Source organism: Panthera pardus, unplaced genomic scaffold (assembly GCF_024362965.1).
Source record: "Panthera pardus isolate Hobbes unplaced genomic scaffold, ASM2436296v1 HiC_scaffold_8, whole genome shotgun sequence".
In the NCBI taxonomy this organism is placed as follows: domain Eukaryota; kingdom Metazoa; phylum Chordata; class Mammalia; order Carnivora; family Felidae; genus Panthera; species Panthera pardus.
This window is the reverse complement of record NW_026527013.1, coordinates 91,169,426-91,185,365: the sequence shown is the minus strand read 5'-3', so window position 1 is coordinate 91,185,365 and position 15,940 is coordinate 91,169,426. Positions and strand designations below refer to the sequence as shown.

The 15,940-nt window shown below is 38.3% G+C and overlaps 1 protein-coding gene across 4 annotated transcripts in view; it reads left to right on the top strand.

Moving 5' to 3' along the window:
• The window catches only part of ABCB1 (ATP binding cassette subfamily B member 1), a 237,249-nt gene that overhangs the window by 146,586 nt on the left and 74,723 nt on the right, over positions 1–15,940 (top strand). For all 4 annotated transcript variants that reach the window (XM_019443186.2, XM_053896940.1, XM_053896939.1 and 1 more), the window contains 3 exons: positions 8,590–8,641; positions 11,159–11,350; positions 11,763–11,934. In XM_019443186.2, the coding sequence (XP_019298731.2) occupies positions 8,590–8,641; positions 11,159–11,350; positions 11,763–11,934 (416 nt within the window). The remainder of the gene's footprint in view (positions 1–8,589; positions 8,642–11,158; positions 11,351–11,762; positions 11,935–15,940) is intronic.

Genomic DNA, 15,940 nt, shown 5'->3' with positions numbered 1-15,940 from the left:
ATATCGTACCCAAAGCCTAAAACATTTACTTTCTCATTCCAGTAAGAGGTTGCCAGTCTCTGAGGTGGGGAATTAAGTAGGGGGTTATCATCTTCATTCAGTCAGTAAATTTGCATTAAAGTGTTCCTTGTGCCAGTCATAGTACACATCCTAAGTATTCATTCCCAACCCCCAAGAAACTTAGTGTAGTGATAAGAATGGACAAGCAAACCAACAAATGTAGTTGGATATGATTAGTGCTGTGATACAGAGATGTCCAAAATGCTTGGGAAAAGAGAGGAAGGGCACTCAACTCCACATATAAGAATCATGGGAGGGTTCCAAGAGGAGGTATAACCAGGTTTGGCATAGTACCTCTCTCATGCGCAAAATAAACATGTCCTGTATAACAAGTAAAATTATTTTAAAATAAATATTAGGTAAAAAACCTTCTCTCATCAGTACCCATTACTGCCACTCCCCTGCTATATATCCTTCCATGTCATCTCAAAGGCAGCATGCAATCTCTACTTTAATTTTTAGTCTGGGACCCTCAGTTCCCTGTTACTAACCTGCTCGTCTGCAGATTCGGATTTCCAGATATCAGATCATCTGGGGGGACAGATTTAAGGTTTTGATGCTGGTCCTAGAGATGTGGGCAAATGAGCTCTCTGATGTTTCTGGAGGGAGAGTCAATGTATGGAACTCCTAGGACCCCTGACACTCTCTGACCTTTCTTCTTTTTGCCTTTCCCCCTGTAGAACCTCACTACCTCTCCATGGGGGTAGACGTAAGTACCAGAGCCTGCTTGTTGGATAAGAAGTATTTCTTGCCTAGAGGAGACTTAGATTTGCTGTTTTACACTAAACATTGGATTTAACTAGATAGCTCTAAAAACTTTGAGCAGATCCTTCTCTGCTGCTACAATAAACTCATTGTAGGGGTCTTCTCCTGATGCCTTGTCCTGATTATCAGACACTGGCCTTTGTCCTGTTCTTTTTGTTGTGTACCTGATTTCTTGACACCCTACTCCCATCCATCGTAATCTTATAGTTAGAATTTTCCTTTGTCTGAAAATCTCTGATGATTTGGGCCTAGGGAACTCTCTGGTCCTGCCATACCACTGTGGTGAACAAAGCTTAAGCACTGCTGAATTTCTGTAGTATTCTATGAGTTCTCATTTTCCTCATGAGGTTGATGATTCTCTGGAAGTGAGACCAGATAAAGACAATTACGATTTTAGATATGCTGTGTCTAAGGTAACTGGTTGGGTACAAGTGTAAATGACGTCCAGGCATTTGAAGAAATAAGAGTAAATTTGGCATACAGAAAAGGACAGAGGGTTGGCAGTATTTGAGTGGAAGGAATGTTAAACCTTCTGGAATAGGACACAGGGAAGAGTAGAAGGAGTGGGAAACTTAAGCCTTGAGAAAAGACTGAATTATTTACAATAACTAAAGCTAATGTTTATTAAGCATTTGAGATGTGCTTGGCACTGTGCTTAGTACATTACATGCATTGACTCCTTTATTCCTTTCATGCACATAAGATTGATACGGTTATTATCTACACTTGACATATTAGGAAACTGTCAAGTGTCCAGAGGGTTACGTACCTTTAAATTGCCTCTGGTCGTTCAGATGGTAATGAGGATTTGAACCCATGCAGACTGGTCCCGAGCCCATGCACTGAAGGAAACAGAGGGACACCCAGAAAGAAAGACACTGAAGATAACATTCTGATCCAGAAATTAAGGGACATGGAGGGTATTTGTCATGTCCTATGATGGTTATCACCCAGAGATACTCTTTAAATAAACTCTTGACTATTTATTGTCTCTAATGTTTCCATTTATGGTGTATCCACATTGCTGGCTTTTTCCTTTTTCCATAACTATATTATGGTTGGTTCTGTTTAGTCTCCTACCAGATTGTGGACTGAGGAATGGAGAAAACAGCCACTCAAATTCTAGTACAAGTTCATCATTCAGACACAAAGGGGGCAAAGTGGGAAGAGCTTATTTTCATATTTTTCATTATACTTAACATTTATGTTCCCCTGCTCTGAAACTCATGAGGGACAGGAAAGCTATTTGTAAAATTGTCTTCAAAATAATATGTGTATTTTGCTGCTTAAACTATGATTGTATAAATCATGTACAGGTTTTGAATGTGTGTTTTAAGACTTCGATGTACACAAAGAAAATATTGCCATGTGTCCCCCCAAGGCCAGCATTATGTGTATGTCCCAAACTAGAATGTTAGATAATATTTAAATTTTAAGTATTTCATACAATTTTTCATAAAGGATTTGTTTTCTTTCATTTGCTCAAGGCTTTCCTCTGCCCCTAACCATTTCATTGGAACAGTTTTTAGAGATAAATGTCTGGAAAACTGAGTATGAAATTTTGACAATATATTCGAAGTGTACTGTTTAGTGTGACAGTTTTTAAAGTTTGAGTTAAAACTAAAATATGGGTAGTTTTGCTAGAGTAATAGTGTAACAGCCAGATTTTTTGGGGGGGGGGGGCGGTTGGTATCAGGAGAATGCTTTTTCCAATCAAAAAGTTAAATTAGCTACAATGTTGTCTCCAACATATACTATAAAGACAGCCTAAAAAAAGACACACAGATACTATGTGACCTATTTTAGAAACTTAAGAAATGGGATAAACCTAATGAAAGACTGAATCATAGAATTTTGTAGGCAAAAAGAGCCTAGAAATTGGCCCAAACCCATAATTTGATAGCTGTAGAAAGGAAGGCCAGGGAAGCTGAAGTGATGTGGTCACAGTGGAGTTGCTTGCTATTTGGCAGAGCCTTTTAGTCTGGTGTTTTGTCCACTGTACTAGCAGCTTTCAAACTGGTCTAAAATTGTGGCAATTTTTCCCTTGGCCTTTTCTCTCCCTAAGATTTGCTTACAGGTATGTCAGGCAGGTCAGCCATGAGATACAGCTCTGCAGGTCAGGGGTGTGAAGACAGCACACGGGAGGATAATGTGGCTCCTGGAGTCATCCGTCACCCGAAGTAAGCCCAACCTCTCTGAGTGTCAGGCCCTACCCTGGGCAAATGCCTGAGGGATTAATCACCAAGGCCAAAGGTCCAAATTCTCTGGCATGTGGTTGATGGAACTTCCGGTGCCAGAAGATTGTAAAAATTGGTCTCATAGTGTTCTTGAGCTAGGATGCACCTTGTGGATCATTTAACTATGCAGTTTACTAGCTCTTTAATCAGACACCAACCCCCCACCCATCATATGAATAAGGTCTCTCATGGAACTTCACCAAGTAAAACAGCTCACAGAGAGGCTTCCTTGGTTGACAGTGTCAGAGGGGAGTCCAGAGCCAGGATCTCCTGATTGTCTCGGTCTGCTACCACCTGGCAGCAATGCCGAGGTCACTCCACATATAGCCTATCACGTGTAACCCTGGCCACAGCCTATCCTGGAGATAGCCTCATTGCTTGCCTACACGAGTCTAACATCCTAACCCCACTCTTGCCCACCTGCATCCAGTTCTCCACACACCATCACAGTGAGCTTTTACAAACACAAGTCAGGTCACATTTCTCCCAGTGGTTTTCCATTGCATGGAATAAATGCAGATTCCTTACATTGACCAATATGGCCCATATGACCGGGCCCCTCCTGCCCATCATTCTCATTGCTTATTGCCTACTCAGCACATCCCGCCTGCAGCAACCTTCTCTGTTCTGTGAGCACTCCCATCTCTTTCCTGGCTTGGGGCATTGCGAACCTGCCCATCTCTCTCTAACGGCTTTGTATCATTCAGTTCTCCCTAAGAAAGAACTTTTGTCCCCATCCCACCTGAAAGTCACTATAGTATATTGCTGCTTGATGCAATAAGATTTATTACTCAACAATGATCTTGTTAATTTATTAGGTTACTTGTTTATTACAGCTTCTCAAAGGGGAATAGAGGAATAAGGGGGAAAAGAGGAAGTTCCTGGGAAAAGCTATCACAGATATTTCAACAGTGAGTGCCCTATCACTTGAAGTTCAGGACGTGAAAGTAAAAACATTTCCTGCTTGCACAGAAATCCAACGAGATTAGAAAAAAGTCACTCCCTCATTTTAGGTTGTGTCCCGGGTGTCTGGAATAGTGCCTAGCACAAAGACTCTGTGGAAGATGGTCAGAAAATCACCCTTATGATACAATCTCATTTCACCAGTTAGGAAGCCACAAATGTACTTATGTTTCATTCTTTTTATTCATACTGTTTTTAAGTGTTCGGTAGGTAAAATTATTAAATGTACTTAGATATTTGGGTCAGATAAAAATGCAATGTAATATGATCCCTAAGTGGTATGGAGTCCTTAGTCATGGTGGTAGGCACTGTTGAGTTGAGGTTTCTTTGAAGTCTTGCTTGGGTGGCAAGGTACTGGTTTACTGTATCTCTTTTTGATCTTATAATATATGAGACACTCATATACTAAGTAGAACGATTGGATGGAATATTGTGAGCAGTGGTCCGCGTGTGTGGCGACTCTGAAACTACTTGTAAACCTTTCGGCTGGGTTATAGCAGATGGAGCAGGCTGTGCACTGAACATACAAAGATTGCTAAGTCAGTCCAGTTCTGCAGGGACTCACACGAATGGGAGTGGAAAGAGGAGATAGATAGAGATTATCATACCTCTAGCATTGACTTAATAAATTTAATCTGGTGTTATGTGCTCTGTGACATGTGTCATGTATTTTGTGATGTGTCATGTGTTCTTGACAAGATGAATCACTCTACTAGGGGTAAGCCATTTGAGAGGAGATCATATTTGGGCTCATTCATGGAGGAGGAATCTTTTCTAGAAGAAAAAAATGTGGTAAAAGGTGTGCCAGGTAAAGGGAGGAGAAAGAATAAAATCTCGGAGGAAGAAAGCTGTCATCACTTCTCTACTGAATATCTTCTCAGTATGTAGAAAATATTCTTTAGTCTAAAAGGGTGGGGCTCAGTCTCATGACATTTAAGCAGAATACTTTGTCATGCTCTGTATCCTCTCTAATCCCCAAGGGCAAAGGCTTCAGGAGCACAAAAGCCAAGAAGAAACCTAGGTACTATTTTCTTTTATGCTGCAGCAGACGTCCCTCCAGACAGTGACTGCACAGTGTCCTAGTACTGAAATGGGAAAGGTGTGGTGGTAAAGAAAATGTTTGGAATTTCATTGGTTGTCATTTCAAAGATGTTATCCTGTCAGGTAGATATGGTAACAAGATTGCAAAGACACTAATATGACATGTTAGGGATCTTGGACTTTATCCTTGATGTAGCGAATGTCATTGAAGGCTATTGATGGAAGCAGTATGATTATATTTTTGTTTGCAAAAATAAAATCTTATGACAATGCAAAGACCTGATTGAGTAGATAAACCAGTTAGGAGCTCTTAATAGTATAGAAGTAAGGGTTGATGGGACCCTCAACCAGAGCATTGACTCTGAGGATGGAGAGAATTTGAATAACTCCAGCCCAGATATGGAAGTCTCTACAGTTGTGGAAGTGGCTAAGGTCACCTAGGAGAGACCATGAAGTTCTGGGAAACAACAGTGTGTAGTGGGAGGGAGAACATGAGGAGTGAATGACGCCAAGGAGAAGGATCACAGTGGTGGAGGAACCAGGAGAATGAGGTTCTGGAAGCCAGAGGAAGAGAAAAAAGTAGTCAAGAGTCTAAGCAAATGTTTTATTAAAACAAAAGCTGTGCTTAAATGTTTGGCTTTCCTGTATTCATTATTTGGCTGATACTGTTAATGCGCGCGCGCGTGTGTGTGTATTTGTATATTATATGTATCTATACATCCACACATATATCTATGTATATGTTATATAGAGAGTTTCTAGCTTTTCCCCTCTGGAAAAAATATAAATGTTTAGATACTATTTAAATATTCTTCTTTATAACTATTGGTTTGGGCAGTAACCCCTGAGACCCATATAAGTGAAAATTACTAGACCATATGACTTCTAAGATCATTTCAGCTTGAAAGTTTTGATTTTGTGAAGGCATGCCTAAGGATGAGAATTTTGTGAGAAGCTCATAGAGGCAGGAAAAATCTCTGGGCCAGAGAACTTTCAAATGATAAGAATTGATTGGAGGAAAATAAAAGTTAGTTGGAGGGAGTCTAAAGAATATAGCATTTTTATTTCATTGGTCAGTAGAGATTATCTCTCTCAGATGAGTTGAATGCTCCATTATGCTGATGGGTACACTTTAACACTACTGAAGCACAAGTAAAAGACACTTGTTGCTAAGGTTGATTTCTGATGACTGAATCTATATATATCTATATATATCTGTATATATCTATCTCTCTCTATATATATATCCATATATATATAGATACGTATATATCACATGTGTAGTGTTGTGCACAAACATAAAAGGGTCAATTTTGACCTTGAACATAATTTTTTACTTTATGGACTGTATAAAATGATTGTGGCCCTAGAAGCCACCGTTCCCAAAGAACATTTTTTGAAATTCTTTTGATTCCTTACCTTTAGAATTGAGAAAACTGGTAGTAGCAATGAAAACAGTAGAAAACAGACCTTTAGTTAGATTTGAAAATTTATCTTGATTTGGTAGTAATATACACTGGCGACAATAAATATCGTTTAGAAGCATTTCCTGGCTAGATAAATAAGATTGAAAATCCCTAATGAGAGATCTTCTAAGACACATGTGGAGAAAAATCTTCACACAGCTATTTAATATTTTATCCTTGAAAATATAGAGCAGAAGAAATCTCATAACTGACTTAAAAGATCAATGTGGACACATTATTGCATTGCCATAATCAGTAGGAAGCAATCAAGGTTCTCTGCTACATCTCTGCATCTTTTTATTACTTCCTTATTACCCCTAAATATAGTTTTCCCTGGGTTTCTGTGCTCTGTCACTCCTTTTTGCTTACCTGCCACCCTGTTGTCACAGTTAAGGAGTTGGCTTTTTTCCTTCCAAATTCAGCTGTGGCCTCTAGCCATGACTCCTACATCTTCAGACCTGAACTCTTTCCAGAACTGGAGTGCTATAGTCTAAATACCTATTAGACATCTTCAGTTGAATGTTGCAGGTACCACAATAAACATTTTCAAAACTGAACCAGTAGTCTTCTCACGTCTGACCAGATCTGCTCTTTTGGCTAACTTAATTCTCACCATGATACTACCACTCTCCAGATGCTTGGACTTGAGGCCTTGGTTGTTCAAGCAGTTGCTAGAACCTGTAACTTCTTGTTCTCTGAATCTTGTGGGTACTTTCTTTCTTTTCTGTTCTCATTTAGATCCTCTATGCTTACATAATTGCAGTAGCTCGTGTTGCTCGGTCTCTCTCTAGTTCAGTTAATCTTCTACATTGCTAGCAGCTAAGTCATCCTAGACCATACCTCTAATCATGTCCTCTTCTGCTCAAGCCACTGAGTGACTACTAGTTTTATACGCTCTGCCTGCAGGGTCCAGATGATCTTTCCAGCCACATAACCACTGTCTCCCATCCACACAGCACACCTACACCCCAGCCAGACTGTTTGACTCCTTCCTCAAATATTCCATGGTCATTTGTCCACATTGCTCCTGTTGCAAAAACTTTCCTCCCCTTTCCCATCCCTGTCAAAATCAAACTCTTCTCAACTAGCCCCTCACATAACATAACTTTTGAAAAGACTGTAAGATTTGAAGTGTGCTTCCCCATTGATCCAGCAGTCCTGATTATGATCATTTATCCTATAAAAATATATATCATACATTCATATATAATATATGTGTACAGATATGTTTAGTGCAGCATTGCTTATAATAGTAAAATATTGGAAACAACTGAAATAGATGCAGCTTGGAAAAAATGGAGACATACATACACACAAACTGACATAGAAGATTGGCCACTGAATGTGGGCTGTGATTTGTGTACTTATGTGTGAGTAGACATGCATACAGAAAAAAAAAAAAACTCTGAAAAAGTACATACTGAAATTTTTAACAGTAAGGGTGTGTGTGTGTGTGTGTGTGTGTGTGTGGTAAAATTTTAATGTACGTTATCTAAAAATGTCAACATTTGCTAATACTGCTCAGTAGTGTTAAAAATGAATTTGCTTAGTAAAATGTGAGAGTTGTTTGTTTCTTTAAAAAAAGTCATGCTTATTACATTATTTTTTATATTTTATGTTTTTTAAATAAAAATAGAAGCTGGAGAAATGCAGCGTTAGATTGTAAGCACTAAGTGCTTTAGTATCAAGTGTGTATGTGCTGATACTTATTTATCAGGACAGAGGCCTTAGAAAAGAGTTTTCTCTCTGTCACCTTAGAGTGATATTTCATAAAATATTTTAATTCATGGACGCCAATAATCCAGCTGATAGATTACTTCTTAATAAATATGAGTTTCTTCTTGCAAGTCAGCTTCACTGAATTAAGTGTGTGTGTGGTTGCAACGGCCAACAGTGAAGGATTTGAATGGATGCCATGATACTTACAATTCAAACATCAGTTTGACCAATTTTTGTGTAAACTATTAAGTAGCACAAGTTTGATTCATTTTTATATGCTTATTTTTAATGGAGAACAGAGAGACATAATGGTATATGTTTGTTTTATGGCGATCTAGGTATTGTCAACGATTCATATTTCATCAACCGTCTGGAGGAGGAAATGACCACGTAATTAGACATTTTCCTTACTATGCTTTTCTGTATCCAATTATAGCAGTGTTTTCCTAAGCTTTTCTGTAACCAATTATAGCAGTGTTTAAAATTTTGAATTATTAGAATAAAGAGTCAAACTGGAGAACAATACCACTGTTAGTTTTCTAGGAGGATATAGTGTAAAATTTTTTATTTTATTTTATTAAAAAAATTTTTTTAATGTTTTATTTATTTTTGAGACAGAGAGAGACAGAGCATGAACGGGGGAGGGTCAGAGAGAGAGGGAGACACAGAATCTGAAGCAGGCTCCAGGCTCTGAGCTGTCAGCACAGAGCCCGACACGGGGCTCGAACTCACGGACCATGAGATCATGACCTGAGCCAAAGTCGGACGCTTAACCAACTGAGCCACCCAGGCACCCCATAAAATTTTTTATTTTTTAAGAAAAGAATTTTCTGCATGAGATGAACTAAAATTAAGGTTAAGCCTAGATTAGATTTATTTATGCCTTGTAAATATAGAATATCATACACAATGAGATTAGAGGATTTCAAAGTGTTTTTTTTAATGTGCTTAAATTAAGAATCACAAATTTCAATGGCTTTGTAATAGTTTGCTTCCTGTACTTTTCTAGTCATGATATGATGATGAGACCAGTCAACACAATTTTTTTTCTTTAACACAGCACCAAATTCTAAATAATGAAATAAAACATCCCAGTGTAGATATAGTCCCTCTGACCTTTATTCATCTCAGGGTGCTCTTGTTAATGATTTATATATCTTGAAGTTTGGTCCCCAGAACAGCTTATGAAAGATGTCCAAAGGTATGGGTTTGTTAATCAGAAGATAACGAACATATTGTTTGTTTTATTGTTTTACTATCATCCTGTAAATCATCTGTTAGATTTGAAGAAAATAGAGAATCTTGATCATATGTTGAAAGATAAGAAGCAAGCCCTTTAAATATTCCTAGGGAAAAGCATTTTTTTTATACTGAGGAAAATGAAACAGTGTCTTATAATCATCTTACAAATGTTTAAATATAAGTATATTTTGTTTGAATTAACATGGACTGATTGTTTAGAATACGTTAAGTCCTTTTCAAGCATTGTACTTGTTAAATCGATTTTTTTTTTTAATGTTTATTTTTGAGAGAGAGAGAAAGAGACAGAGCACGAGCAGGGGAGGGGCTTAGAGAGAGAGGGAAACACAGAATCAGAAGCAGGCTCCAGCCTGTCAGCACAGAGCCTGAAGCGGGGCTCAAATCCACAAATTGTGAGATCATGACCTGAGCCGAAGTCGGACGCTTTACCGACTGAGCAACCCAGGCGCCCCAAAATGTGGTTTCTTTTTGGCTGTTTCTTGCTATATCATTAACACTTGGATAATAATTGCTAAATTATTTATTAACTAAAATTTAGTATTGTAATTATATCTTCCCAGATAAGTACGTTGTAATCCCAAGGTATAGGTTGGGGAAGATGTTTTTACCACGATTCCTGCTGGGCTGAACACACAGAGGTGTAAACAGTAACATCCATGACTACCTGGTTATTTCATGGCTATTTTTGTAACTTCTTCAAGGTTCATACCAGCCTTTTTATTTGAAGACAGCAAGTAGTGCACATTAAAAAATGGGAATATTGTAACTCCTATTTCATGTAGAATGTCTGTCTTTAACCTAAAAAGAATTTGCGTAGTAAAGTGTGAGAGTTGTTTGCCTTTTTAAAATATAAAGTCTCAGAGCAAAAAGACATAAACTCACTGTTTCTAGATAATCAAGAGTCTGATTTTAGAAGATGGTCATTTTTTTTTATTGTTAGAGTTTGAACGGGAAGAAGTGATATTTGATTCATTAAGCATTTTAGGATAACTCACAAAGCCTAGTTGGGCAGACAGTATAAAAATACTTTTTATTTGGCATTTACGTTCTGCCAGATTAGTTGGCCCAAGGTCAGGAGACAATTTCCATGTCTTGGTTCCACTTTCTGACAGGTTCTGTCACTTCTTTCTATTCTCCAAGGTGCAGAAACCACCTCAAAGTGCTCATCAAGGATCCTGAGGCAATAGAAGTAGACAGGAGTGCAGTGGTAGGTCTTACTTGATGCTGGGATGCCTCAAGGCACCACACAAGTCTTTCACAGTAACTGGAATATACTCTGAAGCTTACTGTGTTCCAGGCACCGACCCAAGTGCATATCATGCACTGTGGCATTATTATTCTTACCTGTGCTTCACCAATTAGAAAAGGTTTAGAAAGGTTAGGCACCTTGCCCAGGATTACACAGCAGATAAGTGAAAAGCTGGGATTTGAGCCAAAGCAGAAACCACACTCCTAACCAACCCACCACGTTGGTTGGCATAGACATAGTTGGATGCCGACCATCAAATCTGTTTGTTACAACCCCTCCTTATTTGTCAAGGATGGAAAGATAGCCAGATGACTGAAAACATAAGTATTATTAGTCTGTTTGGGAAAGCTGTGGTGACCAGAAAACAGTGTACGTGTAGTGTTCTTGTTGCTTTGCAGGTATGCCTATTATTACAGTGGGATCGGTGCTGGTGTGCTGGTTGCTGCTTACATCCAGGTTTCATTCTGGTGCCTGGCAGCTGGAAGGCAAATACTCAAAATCAGAAAACAATTTTTTCATGCTATAATGCGACAGGAGGTAGGCTGGTTTGATGTGCATGATGTTGGAGAGCTTAACACCCGGCTCACGGAGTAAGTACCAGGTTTTGTGTCTAACGCGGACACGGTTCTTGTTCTCACTTACATCAAAAGGGATGCCATCAGATCTGCTCAGAGATGTTAGTGCATAACTCAGGAGTAATTAGAAGGCTAAATTCCTTCTGAGCAGCAACCATGTCTTATGTATTCTTTTGTTCCCACCACCCAGGCAGGGCATGAGGGGATTTGCATGACTAGCAATGAGGGAGACCTGCCAGACTCCCAAAGTCCTCTGAGAGTGGTTCAGTAGAGCAACAACATGGCACTTTCTGAGGACGTTTCCAAGCAAAATTGTAGATGTAAACTAATTACCCTGCACTTAAAACAACACAACTAACTGGATTCAGGAGAAAAGTTCTGTGCTCACAATTCTAACATTTATTTCTAACACTGTCTGTTCTTTTAGTGATGTCTCCAAAATTAATGAAGGAATTGGTGACAAAATTGGAATGTTCTTTCAGTCAATGGCAACATTTTTCATCGGTTTTATAGTGGGATTTACACGTGGTTGGAAGCTAACCCTTGTGATTTTGGCCATCAGCCCTGTTCTTGGACTGTCAGCTGCTATCTGGGCAAAGGTGGGTAAAGCATGTAAATCCAGATTTTAAACTGTCCCCACTTCCCTCCCCCCATGGTGGAAGGCTGTTTTTGTCACATGATGATCCTGCCCCTGTACTTACTTGGTTTTAGATCATCTGTTCAAAATCAGTGGGAGTAAGTGGGTGTAACCTCAGTAAGTCCTACCCATGCCAGGACTGCATGCTGTCCTGGGCCATGTAATTATTTGGGCAAGGTATGAGCTAGAAGGAAGTAGGTCTCACATCTCATCCCCTGATTTCATATAAAAGGCATACTCAACTCTCAAAGAACTGTGTTCTATATTCACAAATAGAAATTCAACTGGAGATTCAAGTTCAGTGACAACATATGTCCCATTCAGCTAACATTATTGATTTTAAAGTCTTTTAGATCTTATTTAATTTGTAAATTGATTTAATAGTTGTGTCAGTGTTATACATGATTCTCTAGTGTTTAACATATTTAAATCCATTGGTATGAAAATTATTTTTCAAAACTACTTTTGGGTCCCCTATGCATATAAATCCTAAGCCTGAAGTTCTCTCTTCCAATCACAAAGCAAAGTAGTGCCAGTTGCCCTGCCCACCTCTGCACACAGATGATCTTGTGAAACGTATTTTCCCTTTCAAGGCTGGGTGTAGTGTTCACTTTAAACTGATTTCATAAAAGAGTGGGTAGTGGTAGATATTGGTCCAGTTTCTAATTTGTGTCGGATTCAACACAACTTCGCAAAAGCATTACAAATTCATTTGGCAAAAGGATATAAAATATTGGGGACAAGCCACAGTCAAGCCTAACACAAAAGAAACCAGATGGTAAGTATTAAGAAATTTTAGAAATTTTACCCCGTAGGATGGATATTGTTTTGATATTGCAAACAATAACTACCATTTACTCAGCTATATCAGGAAAATACATATTATCCTTCTGACGTTTAGGTCTTATCTTAGCGCAGGAAAAAATTGAGTTTCTGAGGAGTCTGTTAATATGTTGCTGAGACTAACAGTGTTGTTGGTGTTTAAACTGCATTTCTCTGTTAGTCTGCTGAAATACTTGGCCTGTGTGGTAATTGATTTTTCTGTTTACCTAGAATATTAGTCAGGTGGCAAACTGTTCATATCAGTATTTGTTGAAAAACTGTCTAAAATGTATTGGTGTCTGTTCTAGTTATGTTAGGAAAACAGACAGCAAGTTAATATTTTAATAATTATGCTTTGCTTCTGATACTATTTATTTAATAAATGGAGCCATCGGCTTATTGCCGGAGACCTAAGTTTTAATCCTCACTCTGTCATAAAGTTTTGGTAAGATTTGAAATGAATTTTTTAAATTCTTTGTTTATCAGCCATATTAAAGAAGTAATGTGGCCCCATCTGGGAAGCTCCTTTGTCCCTGTGAGCCTGAGGCTCTTCTCTCCAATTGGGTCAAGAAGGAGGAACAGGATGAGACCCAGTCACAACAAGCTTCTTGGTCTAGGAAGCCTCTTTAGACCGGTACTCTGGCAACTGACATCTTCTGATCAGAGACACTAGCACAGCTAGAGGGCGCAGGTAGGGGAAACCACCACACGCTGCCTCTAGCAAGAGATACCTGGTGGTCTGACCTTTTAGAAACCACTTGCACTTCCTCAGGTAGCAGACACAGAGGCCAATAGAAGTACTGACAGCTCCAGATAAACCATGCTGACCAAACTAATACACAAAGTCTCTGAATATGAAACTGCCCCTGGAACCACAGCTCACAAAGTAGGCCAGACAAGGTAACTGCTTGCTAAAAAGGTTTAAATAGGACCCATTCTCCTAGCATACTAGACAAAATGTCCAGGATACAGTAAAAGGTCACTTGTCACACCAGTAATCAAGAAAATCACCACTTGAATGAATAAAAAATCATTAATTAACTGATACCAACACTGAGATAAATCAGATGTTAGAATTATTTGACATGGATTTTGAAACAGCTGCCCTAAAAATTTCAAATTCTCTTGAAACAAAAGAAAAAAATAGCTAATACCAGCAATGAAGTAGAAGTTACAAAAACAAATGAAATGAGAGAACTGAAAGATACAACAGCAGAAATAGAAGTCACAGCGGATGCGCTCAGTCTCATTAAGTGGAGATGACTGAATAGAATCAGTGTATCTGGAGATAGAATAATAGAATTTACCGGGTGCCTGGGTGGCTCAGTCAGTTAAGTGACCGACTTTGGCTCAGGTCATGATCTAGCAATTTGTGAGTTCAAGCCCTGCATCAGGCTCTGTGCTGACAGCTCAGAGCCTGGAGCCTGCTTAAGATTCTGTGTCTCCCTCTCTCTCTGCCCCTCCCCGGCTTGTGCTCTGTCTCTCTCTGTCTCAAAAATGAATAAATGTAAAAAAAAAAAAAATTTTTTAAAAAGTAGGAGAATGAGAACTAGAGACAACAAATAGTAAACAGGTAAAATGGTGGACTTAACTGCTATCATTAATTATCTTAAAGATAGTTTAAATATATCCATCATAAGAGGAATTAACAGTGGATTAAAAAAACACATGAACCAACTACATGCTGTTCCAAAGAAACTTAATTCAAATTCAACAACATAGGTAGAGTAACAGGATGAGAAAAGATACACCATGCAAACATTAACTTAAAAATGGCTACATTAATATCTGGAAATTTAGACTTCAGAACAAAGAAAGTTATTATAAAAAGAATAATACATAATGATAAAAGTTTCAATCCACCAGGAAGACATCTTGATCCTAAATGTGTGTGCACCCAATAACAGCCTTCAAATATATGAAGTGAAAGGTCAGAGAATTGAAGGGAAAAATAGAAAAATTAATTCAACAGTTACAGTTGAAGACTTCAACACCCCCTTCTTAGTACTGATAAAACTACTAGACAAAAAATAAGCTAGAATATAGAAGATCTAATCAATACAGTCAACCAATAGAATCTAATTGAGATTTATAAAACACTCTATGCAACAACAGCATAATCCACTTTAAACATTCACCAATATCATATCCTGGGCCATAAAACAAACCTCAACAAATTTAAAAGAATTGAAGCCATAAAGTGTGTTTTCCCTGACTACAGCAGTGTCATACTAGAAACAAATAAAAGATGACAATGAGAAAATCTCTAAGCATGTGGGAGTCAATAGACTTTTAAATAATCCTTGGATCATGAAGTTTCAAATGAAAAGCACATATAACTAAAGGAACACAAAAACACTGTCAACATTTTGGGATACAGCTAAAGATGTGCTGAGGGAAACTTATAGCATTAAATATCTACATTAGAAATGAGGAATGGTCCGAGGCACCTAGGTGGCTCAGTCAATTAAGCATCCTGACTTTGACTCAGGTCATGATTTGGCTCATGTCATGATCTCACGGTTTGTGAGTTCAAGCCCCGTGTCGGGCTCTCTGCTAACAGCTCAGAGCCTGGAGCCTGCTTCAGATTCTGTGTCTCCCTCTCTCTCTGCCCCTCTCCCACTCACCTATGTCTCTCTCTCTCTGTCTCAAAAATAAACATGAAAAATAATTATAAATTAAAAAATGAGGAAAGGTCTCAAACCAATAATACAAGTTTCTATCTCAAGAAACTAGAAGAGCAAAATAAAATCAAAGCAAACAGAAGTAAATAAAAAGGTAAGAGCAGAAATTAGTGAAATTGAAAATAGGAAAATAATAGAGAAAATCAGTGAAACAGAAAGCTGGTTTTTCAAAAAAGTCAATAAAATTAGCAAGACTAGCAAAAATACACACCAAATCAAAATAGCAAGAATGAATTAAAGGATATCACTATAAATCTTGCAGGCCTTAAAAAGATAATAAGGGAATACTGCAAAAAATTTTACACTCCTAAATTTAAAAAGTTTGAGATAAACTGCTTAATAACAGCAAACTGCCAAACGCAACTAAGGTGAGATAGACAATTTGAATGGCCCTGTAATCACTAATATTTTGTGACTTCACAGCTCTTAGAAAGAAATCCCCAGGCCCAAATGATTTTAATG